This window comes from Suricata suricatta, chromosome 7, assembly GCF_006229205.1.
Source record: "Suricata suricatta isolate VVHF042 chromosome 7, meerkat_22Aug2017_6uvM2_HiC, whole genome shotgun sequence".
Lineage (NCBI taxonomy): Eukaryota > Metazoa > Chordata > Mammalia > Carnivora > Herpestidae > Suricata > Suricata suricatta.
In genome coordinates, this window is record NC_043706.1 from 96,645,480 (window position 1) to 96,667,306 (window position 21,827).

The 21,827-nt window shown below is 36.8% G+C and overlaps 1 protein-coding gene across 2 annotated transcripts in view; it reads right to left on the bottom strand.

Moving 5' to 3' along the window:
• Nucleotides 1-21,827, bottom strand: part of LAMA4 (laminin subunit alpha 4) — a 147,993-nt gene that overhangs the window by 12,511 nt on the left and 113,655 nt on the right. For both annotated transcript variants that reach the window (XM_029944549.1, XM_029944548.1), the window contains exons 21-30: nucleotides 21,346-21,508; nucleotides 20,252-20,385; nucleotides 18,242-18,413; nucleotides 13,656-13,787; nucleotides 12,179-12,321; nucleotides 10,526-10,664; nucleotides 9,872-10,009; nucleotides 7,455-7,588; nucleotides 6,066-6,230; nucleotides 5,104-5,257 (exon numbers count right to left, since the gene is read on the bottom strand). In XM_029944549.1, coding sequence (XP_029800409.1) covers nucleotides 5,104-5,257; nucleotides 6,066-6,230; nucleotides 7,455-7,588; nucleotides 9,872-10,009; nucleotides 10,526-10,664; nucleotides 12,179-12,321; nucleotides 13,656-13,787; nucleotides 18,242-18,413; nucleotides 20,252-20,385; nucleotides 21,346-21,508 — 1,474 coding nt within the window. The remainder of the gene's footprint in view (nucleotides 1-5,103; nucleotides 5,258-6,065; nucleotides 6,231-7,454; nucleotides 7,589-9,871; nucleotides 10,010-10,525; nucleotides 10,665-12,178; nucleotides 12,322-13,655; nucleotides 13,788-18,241; nucleotides 18,414-20,251; nucleotides 20,386-21,345; nucleotides 21,509-21,827) is intronic.

A 21,827-nucleotide genomic window follows, 5' to 3' on the forward strand; every position in this document is an offset into this window, starting at 1 on the left:
CAAATGGCAGCAGCAGCTGTGGCATTAAAAACAACAAACAACAAGACAGCATGTTAACAAATCCAAAATTCTAGTCTGTGGTGGTCAAGTGGAGCTAACCTGAGGCTACGAAGGTAACTCTGCTGCAGCATTTAAATTAAATGCACATCTTAACCAATGGTGACACGTGGAAGTATTGACAATAAAATAACCCCCGAGAGAATCAATCAATAAAACCCTCTAATCATAGACAACAATATTTCTTTAACACACAGATTGTTATTTATGCAGGCTGTGCAAAAAGTTAACACACTTAGTAACGCCTTCAATGTATTTAAGAGCATTTTCAGTGATAAGATAGGTAGTAAACTTTTATGCGACAGGATATAGAACAATACTTAAAAATTACCTTGTGCTCTTAAAATTGCACTGTTGATTTTAAAATTTAGAGCCTGTGAGACTACAGTCTAATATTTAATGATTATCTAGTCTTAATTTCTGAAGCAAAATTAAAGCAAATGAAAATAAATCTGATGATTCAGTCTTTAATCCATTTACTCCAGCAATGTTTACTGAATACCTAATAGGTAGAAATGGCCCCAAAGGAAATGAGTAATTCTGCATGCCCTCCATGGGCAGTGTGTGGTGTGGAAGAGAGAGGTGAGTGAGAAATGGTTCCTTTTTTTCAGGAACTGAAAATTGATTTGGAAAAACAGACAGATAGCAAAGTGGAAGACAGGCTGTTGCCAGATGGAAAGGACTTTGGATGACTTGCTGGAGGATGGGGTTTTGTTTTTCGGGAGGGAAGGGGCAGGAGATTGGTGGGGCTTTGAGGACCCTCCCCAGCTCTGGTTCCTCCTTCTTTCCATTCCTATGGAGAGGATCTCGCTGTTTCTCAGTCTGTGTATCCACTTAGCTATGGGAAGAGAGCAACTGTGAATCAGCCACAGGGGTCTTGGTGCAAAGCAAGGGACTATTGGACTCTGATGGTCTCAAGTTCCCAGCCCTGCTTTTTCTGCTTCAGTGTGGGAATACATAGACTAGCTTCTGTCTCTTGTCTGCCGCAAAAATTAATAAACTCTGGTACAATTATATATGGCAGCCAAATACTCTAAATACTCTAAATTTGATTAATAACAATAATAACATAAAAAGACAAGTTATAACTTAATTACTTCATTACCGTATAACACAGAGACTCAGTTTACTATCCTAAAATAGCTGTATGTGTGGGGATTCTGAACCCCACTAGACTTTGGCTGTACTACTGTAATTTTTTTTCTCTGAGGGTCTATTTCAATCACTAACATTCTTTTGTTTCAGATAACATCCAAATTATTTGAGCTAGTTAAGAAAAAGAAATAGGGTAACATGTTGTAAGAATACAGGCATATCTTACGCAATCCCAGAGAAGATAAATAGTACGGTATAGCAGAGTCCTACCACAGGCAAGATCAGGAAATGGAAAACTAGGAAGCATCAAGGCACTCCTTTTCCAAATCTTTCTGGTATCTCAGCTTTGTTTTTCTCAGACTGCTTTCATTTTTCTTGCTCTGAAGAATAGCTTTCTGAGTTTTTCTCTTTCTATATAGCAGCTTTCTTTTGCATGACTAACATAGAGCTCTTACGTGTTTCCTATTCAATGACCAGACTAGACGGGTGTCTCTGGGTGCTAAGTTTCTAAGGAAAGGAATCTGATAGCCCAGCTTAGTTCAGATAATCTACCCTGGTCTAAACATCTATGTCCAGGTAGATGAGGTCACGTACCTAAAATTCTGGGCTTGCCTGTGTGTAGGGAATCAGTTCTCAGAAAAGGTTGGCCAATACCCCAGAACGGATGCCTAATATATAAAATCTTCATTATTACACTAAACACTACATGATGTTCCCAATTAAATTTAAGGACATACGAAAAATTTTCGGGATGGAACATAGGTGGTAAGACAGGTATTCTTATGTACTCATGGGATGAATAGAAATTGCTGTTGCTGTTTCAGAAAGTAGTTAGACTTCACTCAATAAGTCTGAATCTAAGAATATTTCATAAAAACTTATTCAGCAATAAAATCAAAGGTTAATGTACAATGGTATTCACCCATAAATGAAGAAAACCGGAAAGTACTGAAAGTCTATTAATGGTTAAATAAATTATAACATATTCATAAAATGGAATATTAGGAAGTTATGGTGAAAATAAGTTATTATATAAGCCCAAATTGCTATGAATTGACCTTGATAAAAACTTAAACCAGAGGCCGCACGTTTTTATTGGTAGCTATTTAAGAAACTATTGATACAGCATAAATATGAGCAAACATTGGGCATTCTAATTACCAGGAAATATAAGTGGAATCTAGAGTGGTTCTGTATCTGTTATTCTGAAGTAGAGTTTCTAAGACTTTTTTTACAAGAAAAGCTAAAGGGTTTCCTGTAATATTGAAAAGTTAGTGTTAATAGTTTCAAGAGCTCTTGGTTATAACATCGAGGACATGAGTATTTGTTAGGAAACTACATTTGATGGACAGGTTCAAACAGAAAACTGTATTCATGTAAAGGGGTTCGGTGTGTGCCGTGGAGGGTCGGTCTTCCTCATCAGCCTGTATTAACCTGTTGCATAGGATCCACTGACTCGTGCTCAAGTCCTGGCTGAAAAATTTCAGGATAAACATTTTAGCAGCGCTGTGAGAAGGTGACGCAAATAAATATTTCATCAGAGCTTCAGAGTCTCCTCTGAAAACCCTTTATGTTATCCTCTAGTAAGAGCCTCCATAAAAGTCAATGAAATTATCTTTCTGCATGAATCACTTAAAAAAACTGTCCATGTGAAATTTAGGAAAGGATCCTGAAAAATTACTAACTTTAGATTATGCATAAATGAAGTTATTCTATATACATTGATAAACAAAGAAGTTTCATGGGGGTTCTTTTTTTTTAAATTTTTTAAATGTTTATTTTTGAGAGAGAGAGAGCAAGTAAGGAAGGAGCAGAGAGAGAGAGGGAGATACAGAATCCGAGGCAGGCTTCAGGCTCTGAGCCATTAGCACAGAGCCCGACATGGGGCTTGAACCCACAAACTGTAAAATCATGACCTGAACTGAAGTCGGCCGCTTAACCTACTGAGCCACCCAGGTGCCCCTCATGGGGTTTCTAAAAAGTGTTCCACACAAGCTGAAATATATAGGGAAGTGCTCAAGGTACAACGGTCAGTGCAAAACCATCAGAAGTGAGAAGCGGGGTGGGGAGGGGTGGATGCTGTCCTCTTGCTGATGGTTTAGAAGCCAGCCTTGGAGGGAAATCACTTCTTCCTCTAAAAGATGCTCAGCCTCACTAACATTCAAGGAAATGCAGATTAAAAGCACAATGAGATGCCATATCTGTCCATTGGATTGGCAAAATTATAAAATTTGATCACATCAAGTGTGAAAGACAATAGGTTCTTTCAAGTGCTGTTTGTGAGGTATAAAGTAGCATTGCCTTATTATTGAGAATGCACATTCCCTTAAGCCAAGAAATTCCTCTAAGAATTGATCCTCCTTGGGGCACCTGGGTGGCTCAGTTGGTTGAGCATCCAACTTCAGCTCAGGTCATGAACTCACAGTTTGTGAGTCTGAGCCCTCTGTTAGGCTCTGGGCTGTCAGTTTGGAGCCTGGAGCCTGCTTCAGATTCTGTGTCCCCCTCTCTCTACCCCTTGCCCACACACACACTCTCTCTCTCAAAAGTAAATAAATATAAAAAAAAAATTAAAAAAAGAACTGATCTTCCAGAAACATTCACAAGGCTCTATAGAGATATAACAGCTAATACTCACTGAATGTTTCCTTGATTGTACTAGGACTTTTCCTGGACCAGCTCATTTAATCTTTATAATGACCCTATGATGCAGATAGCTAAATATTTATTGAACACCTATTGTGTGCTTTGTTCTAGGCTCTTAGGACACATCAGTGAACAACATAAAAGGGAGTTTGTCATCTAGCAGAGGAAACAGACAGTAAATCATAAATATAATACAGTCAATAATACATTAAAATGTGAAAAGTGCTATGGAAAAATAAACAACTAGAAGAGGCAAAGGAGTTGGGTGGTACAGGTGGAAGGCAGGAGGCAGCTGGTATTAAATAGGGGTTAAGGCGGGCCTTTCTGAACACATGGAAAGTGGGCAATCCTGGGAGGAGTTGCTCGTGCAGATATTTCGGTGAAGAGTGGTCCAGGCAGAAAGAAAGACCTTCCTGCAGCAGTGCGCATGACTCGTTCTAGTGTGGGCAGGAGAGTAAGTGAGGGAAAGGGGCCTGGATCATACAGAGTCTCTTATGACACTGTAGGGCCTGGAGCTTTTACTCTGAGTGCAGTGGGGGCCCCTTGGAGCAGGGGAGTGACACGATATGACATATTATAAGCATGTGGCTGTTGAATAGAGGATAGAGCTTCAGAGTTGCGGGTAGAAGCAGAGAGGCCTGTGGGGAGCCTATGGCGGGGCTCAGATGGGAGATGACGGTGGCTTAGACCAGGGTGGGAGGAGTGGCACCGAGTGCACTGTTAAAGCCGGACCAGGAATTGGGTGGTGAGGATTCGCCTGAAAGAGTGGGAAGGAATTAAGAGTTTCACCTGTAACTAATGTATGTGCTGGAAGTAAATGAATGAAAAAGAACAGTAGTCAGGTAATGCAGTTTAAGAACTCAAAAGATTTTGATGAAGGAGCAGCGCTGCCGTGTCTGAGTGGTTGAAGTGAAAGTCAAGGACGGAGGAAAACAGGACGAGATCAGAAGCATTAATGATATCCATACTGTGGCCTGAAGCCCAAGATTTTTACACAAAAGCAAATGATATGGAGAATTACTGTACTAAATAGGATATATTAAAAATACAAAGAGTTAAGTACTGAGCAATTTTAACCATTGCAATGAAAAGCAGTTGGAAGTATAGAGTCAAAGGCTGATTCAAACTCTTTGGGAACAGAGACTGATACACTAAAGCTGATAAACAATAATACCCAATGCTAGAGAATCCTACCTTTCATATGCGCACAGTTGCAAACTGGAGTAAATTGTAATAAAGCATCAGTGTCTAACATTGTGTGCATGGAATATGAGGCAGCTGAGAATGTGGCACAGTATTCTCTTTTACCTTTTTATTCTGACTTGTTTTAGGCTTTGAGGAATTTTTGCCTTTTTTGTAAAGGAGAAACAAGGGCGAAGACTCAATAGGACACTCATACAGAGAAGTGTGGACCTTTTCCGAGTACCGCTGGAAATCTTCCACCTCCACGTCTCTGTCCAGCCTACGTAACAGAGGGGAAAAAACCATAACATACTGGTCAGAATTACATGATGGAAATTATGGAAGTGAAAGACCTTTGGCAATTGTGTGTGTGTGTGTGTGTGTGTGTGTGGGGGTGGGTGTGTGGGTGTGTGGGTGTGGGTGTGGGTGTGGGTGTGTGATGGGTCTTTATCAACCGCAGTCTTCATCAGAAACTTTTACATATGGATGATTTTGCCTGGCACTAGCTCATCCTGATGGATGACCACCTTTTGTCCCCCCACAATGGGTGATTGGTGTCGCCTCTGTGTTCCGGGATCTGTATTAAGTTTCTCGCTTGCCTGTTGTACTGGGAGCCCTTATCGTCCTTGTTAAGGACTTAGATTAATGCCTTTGTTTAAAGTCATGCATTAAATTAAGAAGCCTTTCTTAAACTCTAACAAGGCTTTGGGTATGTTGCTCTGTACTACACTATTAATAATAAGTACAGACAAAACTGCATCTAATATTTACAGCTTGCTCTATGCCAGGTGCTTTCTCCACATTATCTCATTTAATTGTCGTAACAACAGGCATAATTATTATCTGCAGTTTGGTGGAGAAGAAACAAAGGTTGACTCAGCCAAGGTCATACAGAAATGTAAAAGCAAGAAACCTACGCACAAACAAGTATGTCAGTCGCCCAAGCACATGCAAGCTCGCAATGACTACCCTCTGCTGCTTCTCCTAAATTTCATAGTTCTCGGTTTTAACTATGTAAATACTTTCTTTACTGACTTGACTTTTTTAAATCAATCATGCAAACTTAATGAATAATAAAAATATTATACCTGGTAAAGTAGGCATTACTTATGCAGCCAGTGAAATTAGCAAACTGGGGACTGATGGGTGAACCGCCGAAGTAAAATTTCTTTTCACTTGCTTCCGTCTGTTCCACCTTCTCTTTGGGGGGGTTCTTACTCCGAAGTCTGCTTTGATCTACTATTAGTTCATATCTGCAAAAGAAAGTTTCTTTATACATGACACAGCTACCAATTTACCCTGAGTTCCATTCCAGGTTACAGGTTTTATTATGAAATTGAAATAGAACATTCTGGGTAGTGAAAAGGCAGCAATTTGCCAGACTCTTTCTGGGGTCCAGGATAAAATAGATGAATATTTTGATATGCAGCAAAGTCTCTCTAAACCTCTAAAAACAAGAAGTTCAGATTATTAGTCACGAGCATTTTTTTGGGGGGGTGGAAAAGACAGACCATAACTCATGGTGATTATTTAATCACATCTGGGGAGACTGTTTTCATTGAACAGCACATCGAATGGTTCTGATTGTGATTGGAAATGGAGTCTAGAAAGGTCTATTAATATTTTTTTTGTAAAGGGAGGGCCCCACAGAAGTGGATATAGAATAGCAGCTGCTATGATGGAAATTTATTTCTTATTCCAGAAAGCTTTCTTCTTATAGAAAAAGAAATTCAGTATTACATATTTAAAAACTAAAGTTAGAGCTTTCAAAAATATGTCCATAAGTGTACAGTTCTCAACTGTTCTTTCTTTCTTTTTCTTCCTTTCTTCCTTCCTTCCTTCCTTCCTTTCTTTCTTTCTTTCTTTCTTTCTTTCTTTCTTTCTTTCTTTCTTTCTTTCTTTCTTCCTTTCATTATTTTTTAAATGTTTACTTATTTATTAGTGAGAAAGAGAGAGGGAGGGACAAAGAGAGGGAGAGAGAGATAATCCCAAGTAGGCTCTGCCCTGTCAGCATGGAGCCTAATGTGGAGCTTGAACTCATGAACCATGAGATCATGACCTGAGCTGAAATCAAAACACTTCCCTGACTGAGCCACCCAGGCTCCCCTCAATTGTTTAATTAAAATCCAAATGAAACCAATGTTTTTGGGTCTCCTTCTATGTGCCAAATACTGCACTCCATTCAGGAAGTACTATGTGTAGGCACTTCCCCCAAGAAGGTTTGTAGTCTGTGGTTTTACTGGAAAACGAAAACAAACCCTATATTCCTGTAAAATAATTAGATAGTGATTTCTTTGGCATCTCTTAAAAATTAATAACAACTCTCTTTTAAAAGAGCATTGTTTTTCCTTCTACCATTTTTCTTTAAACACTAGAAAAGCAATAGAACAGGCTATTATTCATAATGGTCATTCAAAAGAATCATGCTACACAAATAAAGCCGTCTGGTGACAAGGGTATAAAGTGAGGAGCTATACCTTGTGGGCGAGACAGAGGTAATGACAAAGTGGGACAGCCCGTCATTGTACTGCTTATCTGCCGACTGCACCTTGGTCCCCTTTACATCCATGACCACAGTGCCATTATCCAAGGAAATGGAGAACACATCTGACTAAAATTCAAACACAGGTTGTTTTTTTTAATTTTAAATAGTCAGTTGCCAAGTTGGTTTCCATATAACACCCAGTGCTCTTCCCCACAAGTGCCGCTCTCCATGACCATCACCCCCTATCCGCCCCCTCCCCTTCAGCCCTCAGCTTGTTTTCAGTATTCAAGAGTCTCTCATGATTTGGCTCCCTCCCTCTCCCTAACTCTCCCCCCAGCCTTTCCCCTTCCCATGGTCTCCTGTTAGGTTTCTCCTGTTAGACTTATGAGTGAAAACATATGGTATCTGTCCTTCTCTGCCTGACTTATGTCACTTAGCATGACACCCTTGAGGTCCATCCACTTTGCTACAAATGACCAGATTTCATTCTTTTTCATTGTCATGTAGTATTCCATTGTATATATAAACCATATCTTCTTGATTCATTCATCAGTTGATGGACACTTAGGCTCTTGCCATGATTTGGCTATTGTTGAAAGTGCTGCTATGAACATTGGGGTACATGTGCTCCTATGCATCAGCACTTCTGTATCCCTTGGGTAGATCCCCAGAAGTGCTATTGCTGTGTCATAGGGGAGGGAGTTCTACTGATAGTTTTTTGAGGACCCTCCACACTGTTTTCCAGCACAGGTTTTTATGTAGGGAGGCCAGAGACCCAAAAGATGGATACGTTTTCAACATCTACTTCATGGTATTGCTTAAAGGAACACCCAACGTGTGGGAAGTTTGCTTGCAAAATTATCTCTATGAAAACAACAACAACAGAATATTCTATTGTTTATATTGGTGTTATCAATAATACCAGGCACATTTCAATGGAGAAGGGAGCCTCCTATATCCTGAACAGAAGATTTCTGGTGATTCTGTCCTGCTGCGAGCTGTCGCAGTGTTCATTAACTCCCTAACTCAGACATCGCTATTCTGTCTTTAGTCTCCCTCTGGGAAAAGCAATACTTGAAACTCCCTGGGGATGTAGCTTGACAACCAGGCAAGGGATAATTTGCCAGTTTGGTTATTTAAATGTTTTGCTTTTCATCTGTAGAGGCAGAAGAGAAATAAAAAAGCAGAAGTTACCATTCCTTTTTCTGAATCTGCTTATTGATTGTTTAAAATATTGGCAAATTGATAATCTTGCTTCTTCTCTTCCCTTATATGGACACTGACCTCTACCGTTGAGGGGACAGCCTTAACATAACTACTTTTTGTGGACAGAAAGTGTTAACTAGCCATGGTAACACAGGGCAGGTTTAATGGTGGAGGTCCTACAAAGTGCTTTGGGTAAATTCTCACAGTCTCTACTGATTTAAATTCAATTCAATGTAAATGTGATGGATACAAGAAAATAAGTATGAAAAGTGAAAGCTGCTTTTATAAATTATATTGTGACCTGCTCCATCAGCGTATATGTTGGTGATAACCTTTTCAGAGATAAATCAGTTGGGTCTTGGGGTCACTAAACCTCTGCTTATTTTGTTTTTGAAATAATATTTTGAGAATGTGAGCTCAAGTGCTCATAGCCAATCCAAGAACAGAGAAGTATGTTTCTTATATGGTTTTATAAATTAAATCACATGCATAATTGTATATATACACAGAGGTTTTTAACATTTTTGTGCTATGGACTCTTCTGACAGTTTGGTGATACACAGAAGCCCCTTCAAAAATAACATTTGAATATGCATCAAGCAAAATATCTAGAAATACAACGGAAACCAATTACTTTGAGATAAAGTTTCAAAATATTAAAACAATAAATCTGTGATGTAGTAATACATGTAGTTCTTTATTAAAAGGTTAAATTATAAAATCTATCAGCAGACTAATAACTACTGTAATTGCTAAAAGTAGCAATGAACAAAAATGTTTTGAGATATGTCTGAGAACTATTATGTGAAATAAAAAATACCTGTTATTTCTATTAATGATAAAGTAACACGTTCTGCAAATATTACTGTGGTTTGTTGCCGACATTCATAATTGAAGAAAATGCTAAATTTTAGTTTGAGAAAATAAAATTAAAAAATTTCAAATTTCTCTGACCTACGTCGATAGATGCACTGAACTTTCTCCATGAACTCCTGAGGGGTGGGTCTATCAATCCGAGGTTCAGAACTTCTGATATGCACTGTATATAATTATAAAGTGTCTGAAATGCAGCATTCTGTGTGTGTTCATGTGAGTCAAAATTAATTTGAATTGAAATTCACTTTTAACATGCATAGACAGTATTGTTAATAGACAAAAGAATTCTCAGAAAGCAGTTCTTATAGGGAAAAACAAATAACTTACTCCTGAGGCATAATAAAATAGTAATCCATTTGGCTGTAATGTTCGGAAATTGAAACCTCCTTCAAAGCCATCAAAGAAAGATATTTTCTGAGTTGAAGCAATGAAACTCTGTCCATTGAAATATGCTCTGCGAGATATCTGTGACCAAAAAAAATGAATATTATGTTTGTGATAATTATCAAATGCTTAAAATGTCAATTTTTTACACACCAAAGGCCATGTCTACTGGTTTCCATATTAATATTTTATGCTTTAACTTCTGGATCACACTGGAATTTAGGCATGTTAATTGTCCGTCTAGGTGATGGGGTTTTAGCTTCTCCACATCCTCTACCCTGAGTGAGAAAAGATACCCACACACACCTCTCTGGGGTTTGGAAGCCCATTGAAAACTGAACCAAATGGGAAAGTCATAGAGGAATTCCCACAAGGCTTTCTAGCTTAATGATTCTTCTTTTTGCTGGCAGCAGAAAGAAGCCCAAGATGTACCTACAATCACAGAGAAGCTGAAAAGAGCTTTTCCAGCTTTTGAGAATGGCAAGTTTTGTGTCTGCTTATTTTTTATTATTAAAAATGTGTGTGTGTGTGTGTGTGTGTGTGTTTGTGTGTGTGTTTGTGTGTCTACTTACTAAAAAACTTTTGATTGGTACTTACAAGAGAGTCTTCTGGGCATCCATAACCAACTCCCAGGGTTTCTGTCTGCTCTAATAAATTGAAATCTTTCTTTTGGAACTGGAAACCCTTCATGCATCCTCTGAAGTTGATATCTAGGGGAAGGTGTGCTTTGAGGGTCCTGGAAAAGAACATTAGTCTTCACTGATATGATGATGATGATGATGATAATGGGGATGATGGTAATGATGATGTTACTCTGAATATGTGGGATGTGAAATTTGATTTTATTTATACTCATTTTAGTAGCTTTATAATTGTTTGTATTCTCATGGTTTCTTCCATAAGTACATAGTAATGTCTAATCTTAGACTATAGAATGGTTTTTTCTTCATCAAGCCAATTTGTTTACTTTTTATAATTTTTGAGATTCTTTAACTTACATTAGCTCATTTTATGTTTATAAAAATTCAGTGAGATAGAAGGAAATGCTATTATTTCCCTTTTATAGATGATTAATAGAAAACTGACATATTTTAGGTAAAAAATGATCAACACTCGGCAACCACACATGGCTTAACCTATTAAATTAAAGTAAGAAACATGAAAATTTTTTGTTTGTTTTGTCTTGTTTTATTTTGTGTTAAATGTTACAAGAGGTAAGTCAGGATTTGAATCCAGGTATTCAGTCTTCCATTAATCCACTTGGGTCATAAACTCATCTTCTTGGCTGTTTTGCAACATAACATAATAAGCTAAGGCTAGAGAAATGTCTTAGTGAATGTTGGGCTGTTGGATTAATAGGATAGTAAGAAATTCTTTATCTTTGAAATCAGGGATGGCATTTTGATCAATAATGTAATCCTAATATCTAACATATTATTAAATACTGAATGACTATGAAGTTAGTTTTAACCAAATTACAATTATTTCAATGTATTTTAGGTGAACACTGGCCAAACTAAGGAGCAATAGCCCTAAAATATTTTGCTCCATCAAGATCACACTTAGAGGACCATGCTAACTAACAGATTAGGGAGTATATAATGGCAACCATAATGGTTAAAGTTCCCAAGTGGCATGGTTGAAGGAGCTAAGAGAGTATCTAATTTGGAAAGGAAGCTTGAGGTTGGGCCCTTATCCCACACCAAGTAGAAAATCATAAAAGTTTTCTAGGTTATGCTAATGAGGACCAGCATTGAGAATGACTGGCCTGGAATATTCTACAGTTGCCTCTGAGTCTCAAGGATGTCTGATGCTGTGACTTAATTGTAATAAGAGTTAAATTTTTAAATACATGAGAATAAAATTGTAATGATACATAATTTACAACCTCTTGGATAAGCTTAAGGATTTTCATATCCTCAGATGCCATTTAACAGTTCAAAGAGGTTTAAGACTAAAACAAAAGTTAAGGGACAGATGCTCTGCCTTTCTTCTTGCAGATGAGAAGTGTCACATTAGACTATGTTGTAAGAGTAATACAATAATTAAAGAAACCTGTAGATCACATCTAGAAGATGCTAATTTAAGAAGGTTATGAGGGTGCATGAATGTGTGTGCATGTGCCTGTGCCTGTGTGTAGAAGTAGCAAGTGGGAGTGCTTTAAAAGTTTTACTAGACATCTCCCAGATGTTGAATACTCATACTAGTACATCATTAGGAGTGATGGCAACTTAACAGGAAAAACCTTACCTGGATTGTAAAATTTCTGGGGGAGCCCCTCCAATGTATATGTCTGTAAAAGGAATTTTCATCTTTTCATTGTCCATGCTCTTGACATGTCGTCTGTCAACCACCAAAATCATTTTCTTATCATTGTGGTAAATGACTGAGATCTAGAAGAAATAATACATTGCAGGTATGGATCACTATTTAATAATCAACTTTTGAGGACACTTGGGTGGATCAGTAGGTCAAGTGTATGGCTCTTGGTTTTGGCTCAGGTAATGGTCTCATGGTTCATGGGATTGTGCTGGGGCTCCTCACTGACGGCATGGGGGATGCTTGGGATTTTCTCTCTCTCCTCTCTTAATCCCTCCCCCTGCTTGTGCATGTGTGCATGCTCTCTCTCAAAATAAAGAAATAAATAAACATTAAAAAATAATCAACTTTTTGAAGATGACTATGTTTTAATTATTCTGATTGTAACAATGGACCTCTATGTTCTCATGTTTGTTTGTTCACAAAATGGGGAATAGATTTTTTTTTTTACAGACATGAAACCAAGTAAATAACTAGAAGTTCACATTTTCTGGAGAAGGATTTCCATATGATGAAGAAGCTAGACCAAAAAATATTTTTGTCATGAGACCAAGTGTTGTTTTTTGCTCCTTTGAGAGGATTCAGGAAAAACTATTAACAGCTACCTTTTGGACCCTATACTGTATGTTATCAGGTGCCATTTTTTGTGTGTGTGACATAGTGAAAAGATTTAATGAATCTGCAAAAATGCTAGTCAGAGAAATAATTTAAATATTCCTCTATCTTAAACCAGCCTCATGAAAACCATGGACTTTGAACTGAAGAGAGAAATACAGCCTCCTATTCTCTGCATTTTGGTTCAACTTAAAAGATACACAATTGTAGAGTCAAGTTGTTAATGAAAATCAATGAAGTATATTATCAGCATACTGTATCACTGTTTCAAGATTAAGGAGTATTCCTCATGGACTCTCTTTTTAAGGGAATCCATGTTAGTGTTTTCTAGGTTCTGCATAAATGGTTTACAAGAAAATTCTCTATTTGCTTACTATCTACTCTTTTTACATTTAATAGTGCTCAAAGGATAAGTCTAAAAATGGCCCTTGTATCCACACTCTGACATTTTCAACAAATGTATAAATGTATAAACAAATGTATAAAAGAATTCTATGGAGTGCCATTGTAATCAGGACACTGAACATTAACAGGAACCTTTTGGTCAATGAGACAATTAAAATGAATCTTTCAGTGACTCTTTTACAAGAAACATCAATATGACAAAAACATTCATTCTTGAAAGCAAACGTCATCCTGGAGTTGCGTGGTTGGGGAGTTTCAGTTGGTCTTTAAATGTGAAGGTGTTCAGGTTACTTTCCCACTTATGTCATTTGATCACCTGATTAAATCAATACGTCTAAGTACAAGCAAAACAAAACAAAATAAATGACACAAATTGCAATGATTTTACCTCATGGTATTTCGCATCATTAATTTGAGCTTTCTTCAATGTGTCCTCAAGATGCACAGGGCCATTGCTAAATCCAAAGTCATAGAACACATGTAAGTAACCATTGCGCATTTCCAAGCTGAAAAACATACTCTGTGGAGAGAAAGAAGTAAATAAGATGTGAGCATCTGCTACAATGAAAGTGTACATTTAGCTGAATTTGAGAAATAACACTGTTTATTATTGACACTGAAAACTAATGGCATTCCTATTAGAAAATATTAGAAAATGAAAATCGCAGCTCTATCCTCATCAACAGTTATGTCACATGTTAATATACTAAAGTGTTAATGTTTATACATAATTTAAAACAAGTACATTCTGTTTCTTATTTACTTTATTAAATAGAGAAAATTTAAATTTACATCATTGACCTTTTAAAAATCTTGAAAATTTTCAACAATTGTAACAGGCCAACAAATGTAACTGCATTTCATTTTAAGAGAAAAATTGGTAATAATGAAAAATAATCCCAAGATTTGTTGAAAAAAAATCTTAAAACATTGTCAGTAAATACAGATACAAGAAAGAGAAGGACATTTCTGTTTTATTTGGAAACACTGTATTTATGTAAATAAATATGAAATTATTATGCACTTGGGCCATAAAAGTAATTCTGTAATACTTATATAATTTATTGGTCAGGCTTTCTTGTTTTGGAAGTTTATATACAGAAGAATTGAATGGATTTGAAAAGTAAAGTGTTATGGTAAAGTCACTATTTGTCAGAAAGTGATATCCTGAGTAGAATTTGTATATTTCTGGGATGTGCAAAACAATCCATTAGGGGAAAGAAAGAAAATATTTCAACTTCCCATTTATGCTCATTTAAAAACTCTAAAATAGAGAGAAAAACCAACTTTTAGTATTTAATACATGGATCGATCTGGACCTTCATATTGTCCTTTGGACAATGTTCATGGACTTCACATGGTATATGAGACTTTGAGAGGCTTACACTTGGAGGCTGGCAGTGGCCCCTCAACCATTTCTTTGCTGTTAGCTTATTACAGTTTATTGCAGTTTATGTGTGTCTGGTTACATGGATTTACATGTGAGAAGACTTAAATAATAGAATATTCACAATGGTTTTCTTTGGAGATGCAGTGATGTGAAAGTATTTTTGAGACACAGATGTTTGCAGATTACTTCTTGCAAATTACTAAAAATGGTATCACATTTAAAGAGGGTTACACATTTTCTTTATAAAGTGAGTTATTCTAAATTTGTTGACCTTCATTTCTGATGACAAATGTCTTTCAGTAGGATGAAGTTTACTGGTTATTAAAAAAAATCCTTTATCTGTCATTTCAAGGGAGGGATATTATAACAATGCAGGAGAAAGTGACTTCTGAAAATTTTTGTTATTTATGTTTTTATTTTAATTCCAGTGTAGTAATCAAACAGTATTATATTAGTTTCAGGTATACAATATAGTGGTTCAACAATTCCATACATCACTCGGTGCTTGTCACCATGCACGCCTTCATCCTCATCATCCATTTTCCCACCCACCTCCCCTCTGGTAACCATCAGTTTGTTCTTTACAGTTCAGAGTCTGCTCCTTGGCTTCTCTCTCTCTCTCCTTTTTCCTTTGCTCATTTGTTTTATTAAATTCCACATATGAGTGAGATGATATGGTATTTGTCTTTCTCTGACTGACTTATTTTGCTTAACATTATACTCTCTAGCTCCATCCATGTCATTATAAATGACAAGATTTCACTCTTTTTTAAGGTTGAATTTTATTTCCATTGTATATATAAGCCACATCTTTATCCATGCACCTCTTGATGGACACTTGGGTTGCTTCCTTAGTCTGGTTATTGTAAATAATGCTACTTATTGTAAATAATACACAAGGGGTGCATATATCCCTTTGAATTCATGTTTCTATATTTTTTGAGTAAATACCAGTAGTGTGATTACTGGATCATAGGGTAGTTCTATTTTTAATTTTTTTGAGGATCCTTCATACTGTTTTCCACAGTGGCTGCACTAGCTTGCATTCCCACCAACAGGATTTCTTTTTCTCCACATCTTTGCCAACACCTGTTGTTTCTCGTGTTTTTGCCATTCTGACACGTGGGAGGTGATATTCTGTAGTTTTTCTTTTTTCTAACTGTAGTTTTATTTGCATTTCCCTGATGATGAGTGATGTTGAACATCTTTTCATGTGTTTTTTGGCCATCTGGATGCCATCTTTGGAGAAATGTCTATTCTTATCTTCTGCCTGGTTTTTAATTAGATCACTGGTTTTTGGGGGTATTGAGTTGTATCAGTTCTTTACATATTTTGGATACTAACCCTCTATCAGATCTATCATTTACAAATATCTTTGCCCATTCCATAGATTGCTTTTCAGTTTTGTTGCCTGTTTCCTTTGTTGTGCAGAAGCTTTTATTTTAATGTAGTCCACATAGTTTAGTTTAGTTTTTATTTCCCTTGCCTCAGGAGACACATCTAGAAAAATGTTGCTATAGCCGATGTCAGAGACATTACTGCTTTTGCTGTCTTCTAGAAGTTTTATGGTTTCAGGACTCACATCTAGGTCTTTAATCCAATTTGAGTTTATTCTTGTGTATGGTGAAAGAAAGAGGTCCAGCATATAGCTGTCCAATTCTCCCAACACCATTTGTTGAAGAGACTTTTTCCCCTTGTATATTCATTTCTCCTTTGTTGAAATTAATTGACCATATAATTGTGGGTATTTCTGGGTTTTCTAGTCTGTTTCATTGACCTATGTGCCAGCACAGCTTTATGATATGGCTTGAAGTCCAGAATTGTGATGCCTCCGGTTTTGCTTCTCTTTTTCAAGATTGCTTTGGATATTTAAGGTATTTTCTGGTTCCATAAAAATATTAGAATTGTTTGTTCCAGTTCTGTGAAAATGCTGTTGGTATTTTGATAGGGGTTACATTAAATCTGTAGATTGCTTTGGGTGGTATAAAATTTTAACACTATTTGTTCTTCTAATCCATGAACATGGAATGTCTTTCCATTTCATTTTGTTGTCTTCAATTTCTTTCATCAATTTTTTACAGTTTTTGGAGCACAAGTCTTTCATATCTTTGGTCAAGTTTATTCCTAGATATTTTATTATTTTTGGTTCAATTGTAAATGAGATTTCTTAATTTCTCTTTCTGCTGCTTCATTATTAGTGCATAGGAATGCAACAGATTTCTGAAGAGAGTAGCTTTTTTTGAAGAAAGTTGCACTCTGGAGAGACAGTTCTGGAGAGATGGTTTTTAAAAAACATATTTGGAAATTTTCCGTTTTCTTAAGTTTATTTATTTACTTTGAGAGAGAGTCAGAGAGTGTGAGTGGGGAAGGGGCAGAGGGAGAGAGAGAGAGAAGAATCTCAAGCAGGCTTGGTGCTGTCAGCTCAGAGCCTGATGTGGGCCTTGATCTCACAAACTATGAGATCATGACCTGAGCCAAAATCAAGAGTTGGACGCTTAACTGATTAAGCCAACAAATTTTCTGTTATTAAACGAATTTGTTGATGAAAGCAATATGTGTATTACTTATTAAAAAACTCATATATGTACTATTAAAACAGTTTTAGAAATAAATTTCTAATTTAAAAATCCTTCTATTAAAAATTTTAATGGTCTTGAACTCTTTTGTTTCAGTTTACAAAATGATACAATATCTGATTAGGTAGCAAGAATTGACATCAGGAAAGACAGAAATAAACTAGCCAAATTCAAAGACAACTTTTGCCAATTAGTGAAGGAGACTGAAAAATGGTAACATCATTTAGTAAGCATAGCCAATGATACACATCTTATATTTTTATTTTTGAGATATCTTGTTCAGTTTTGACAGCCAATTAAACTTAGTATTGAAATAATTGGACTTAGGACAGATTTTTGAGTCAGCGTACCTCAAAGAATTAATGAGACTTTCAAAAATACATAAGTATATTTAATCATATTGTTCTTACTAACACTGCCATTAACAATATTTGTATCATTAACAAATAGAAAACAATTTTATTTTATTTCATCATTATTTTAAAATTGTGTTTATTTTTATTCACTATTCTATCTTTATATAAATTGTCTTTATTCCTAGTTTTGAATATATATCCATAATAATGTGGATTATAATTAATAAACATTAATAAAATACACCATTACATACTTTTATGTAAATCATTAATAAAAATGCCTATATTTATAGTAAGCATGCAATTTTTTTGTTGATTAAGGCATATGCTGTAAAAAAGTCAGTGCTAAACTTCTGCAGACATACCATTCACCTAGATCTTGATCCCGATTTTCTGAAAAATTCCCTAGTTTATTAAATGAGGTTATATTTAATATACAACCCAAAATGTAGTGCACAGAAATGCATTTCAAGGCTGCTTTTACTTGTTTCTGACATCACTTCCCTAAAGAAAAAGAAATCCAATTTTGCTTTCTAAACGAAAACTTCAGTTTGGTGGCATGGCACATCCAACCTGGCAGGTTCCTAGGAATATGCCCAGCAGAAAGCAAAGGAAATAAAGGCGACGATAAAGGACTCTTATTTTTACTCACTCCATTGACCATCAGGAGCACCAGGCCATTGTCAGCTGGGGTTCGAACTTCTATGTCAAAGCGAGTCACCTGACCGAATTTCCCTCTCCGTGTGATATCCCTCACCACTGCGTAACTAGAGCCATCGAAGAAATAGCTGGCAGCCCGGCTCTGAGTGAAGGCCAGTTTATCTCTGGAATAAAACACAAGGAGCGTATGCATAAGACAGTTTGTATTATGCTTTTCAGGTGAGACCCGTTTAACTAACCCACTGTCATGACATCTTCCATGGACCTTACATTATTTAAATATGTAGAATTTAAGAAATAAAACAGATGAACATGAGTGAGGGGAAAGAGAGAAGCAGGCCAGAAAAGAGACTCTTAACTATAAAGAACAAACTGAGCACTGCTGGAGGTGGGGTGGGCAGGGGGATGGGTTAAACAGGACATTAGGGATTAAGGAGGGTACTTATTTATTTATTTATTTTTTCATAATATTTTATTGTCAAATTGTTTTCCATATAACACCCAGTGCTCTTCCCCTTAAGTGCCCTCCACCATCACCACCACCTCTTTTCCCCCCTCCCCCTTCCCCTTCAACCCTCAGTTCATTCTCAGCACTCAATAGTCAAGGAGGGTACTTATTGTGATGAGCACTCGATGTTGTATGTAAGTGATGAATCACTAAATTCTACATTGAGACTAATATTACACTCTTACACTGTATGTTAACTAACTGGAATTTAAATTAAAAACTTGAAAAAATAAATGAAATACTGATGTTTGCATAGGAGACATAGAGAAATATTTGTAAGTAAGTTAAATGAATCATTTTATTTTTTATTTTTTCATATTTTTAGTTTCAGGAGTAGAATTTAGTGATATACCACTTACATATAACACCCAGTGCTCATCACAAGTGCCCTCCTTACTACCAATCGCCCATTTAGTCCATCCCCTCACCCGCTACCCTCCAGCAGCCCTCAAGTTGTTCTCTATAGTTAAGAGACTGTTTTCTGGTTTGCCTCCCTCTCTGCTTTTAGCTTATTTTATTTTTCTTTCTCTTTCCCTATATTCACCTGTTTTGTTTCCTTTTTTCTTAAAATATAAGTTTATTTACTTATTTTGGGGTGGGGAGGGGCAGAGAGAAAGGAAGAGAGCCTGTCAGTGCAGAGCCTGGTGCAGGGCTTGGTCTCATGAACCCTGAGATCATGACCTGAGCCTAAATCAAGAGTTGGATGCTTAACCCACTGAGCCACCCAGGTGCCCTTCATTTATTTTGTTTCTTTTTTTTAAAAAGTTTTTAATGTTTTATTTATTTTTGAGAGAGAGAGAGAGAGAAAGAGAGAGAGAGAGAGAGAGAGAGACAGTGAGAGCAGGGGAGGGTCAGAGATAGAGGGAGACACAGAATTTGAAGACAGGTTCCAGGCTCTGAGCTAGCTGTCAGCAAGGAGCCTGACGCAGAGCTTTAACCCACAAACTGCGCGATTATGACCTGAGCTGAAGCCAGACACTCAACCGACTGAGCCACCCAGGTGCCCCTACTTTGTTTCTTAAACTCCACATATGAGTTTTTTCATATGGTATTTGCCTTTCTCTGACTGACTTATTTTGCTCAGTATAATATACTCTAGCTTCATCCACTTTGTTGCAAATGGCAAGATTTCATTCTTTTTTTTATGGTTGAATCATACATATTCCATTATATATATGTATGTACACATATGTGTGTATATATATATCACATCTTTATCCTAAATGGATTGTTTTAAATGGATTTCTTTTCTATCCTATGTGCTAAGACAACAGAAGTTTCTAGTGAAACCCCACTCTCTGCAAACAAGTTGTTTAACACTTTCTATAATTGCGTACACTCTTCTGTGGTATAGAGAACTGAAATGAGTTTTGTAGGCATGACTATTATGCAGTTTCAAAACTCGTTTCCCCAAAGAAAACATTGAGAACCTGAATACTGTCCATGTTTGTCTCATCTGCTATCGAAGTCTTAGTATGTGGAACACTTCCTTACCTGGCACAGGGCACTAACTTGGAGGGATCCATGTTATAGATGTGCTTGAAGTTGTACAAGCTGATCACATCATTATTCAAAGTGGCCAATTCCAGGCAACCGACGAAGCCGGGCAGGTTTAAGCTTGCGGGGAGCTATGCAATAGACAAAGCAAAGTCAACTATACCATCATCCCATTTCACCCAGATGATACAGAACAGGCAATGAAACAGAGAGCAGGTCAAGGGAAACGACCCATGGATATAAATATCTTCCCAGACCCGTGTCTACTCTGTGCCAAATAATTTAGGTAAACAATGGTATTTCAGTTGTGCATATCTTAGCAGTGAGGATGGGATTTGCTGAGTATATACTATGTATTTGTCACGCACTGCGGGGTGAATGTGAATTCATGACCGAAATCCATTCTTACAGCAGTTCTGTGAGGTAGGTATTCCTATTCTCTCATACAAACAGAAAGTAATTCTTGGAAACGTTCAGTAATGTGTCTATTACTGGTAAGTGGTAGCCCTGGAATTGGAATCCTGCATAAACTCTCTATCTGGCTGGGACTTAAATTTTTCTTCCTTTCACCAGGTCTCATACGTCCTGTCCCCCGCCCCCCCCAGTTCCATCCCTTCCCTCATCTCAAATATTTTATTTCCTGTCTATATTCATGGAAATAGCTGAGTTGAACCTGTGATCTGTGAACCGGAAGACTAGGTACAAATCCACAAGATACATCTGATGGTATGAAAATATGGGTATTCAAGACCTGATTTATATGCCAGATTTCTAGATTAGAATTTTACCACACACTGAGCCAAGTTCTTGCCTAAAATATCAAGATTTCTAGGCGGCGGGGAAGGGCTAAATGGGAGATGAGGATTAAGGAGGAAACTTGTTGGGATGAGCACTGGGTGTTATATATAAGTGATGAATCACTGAGTTCTACTTCTGAAACTAATATTACACTATATGTCAACTAGAATTTAAACAAAAACTTGAAACGTTAAATAAAAAAGAAATATCAAGATTTCCAGCCCACCCCACTCTATGAATTGTTAAAAATAATCATTGTAGATTGTTAAGTCCAAATATAGCTGGTAGCTTACCTTGAAGTTTGGAGGCACGCCACCAACATAAAACACAGTGTCCTCAGGGTCCAGATCCAGCAAGGAGTCATCTCCTGCAAATTCTCCCTTTTTAATAAACTTTTCCTCCGCGGTGCTACTTAGACTCGGGACTGTTAAAAACACCTTTCCATGTTTTCCTACCCTGTAAAGAATTTCACTCTTTATTAGCGAAATAATTTGTAGAAAATGGATGTTTTTGGATGTCAAACTGCTGATAATGTTCCCTCCTTGCAGAATTGGTGATTTGATTTTGTCACTTGTGTCTGCATTTACGGAATGTAAGCAATCAATAGCAAAAGGAAAAAAGACAAAAACTTCTAATAACCAGATTATTTATTTTCTGATAAATAAATCTTTTGATTGCTTCAGAAGCCATTGCTTTTGTTTTCTGCTGAAGTATTTAGGAAGGAATAAAGGAATAATGGAAAAAGAAAGAGGAGCAACAATAGAGGGAAGAAAAC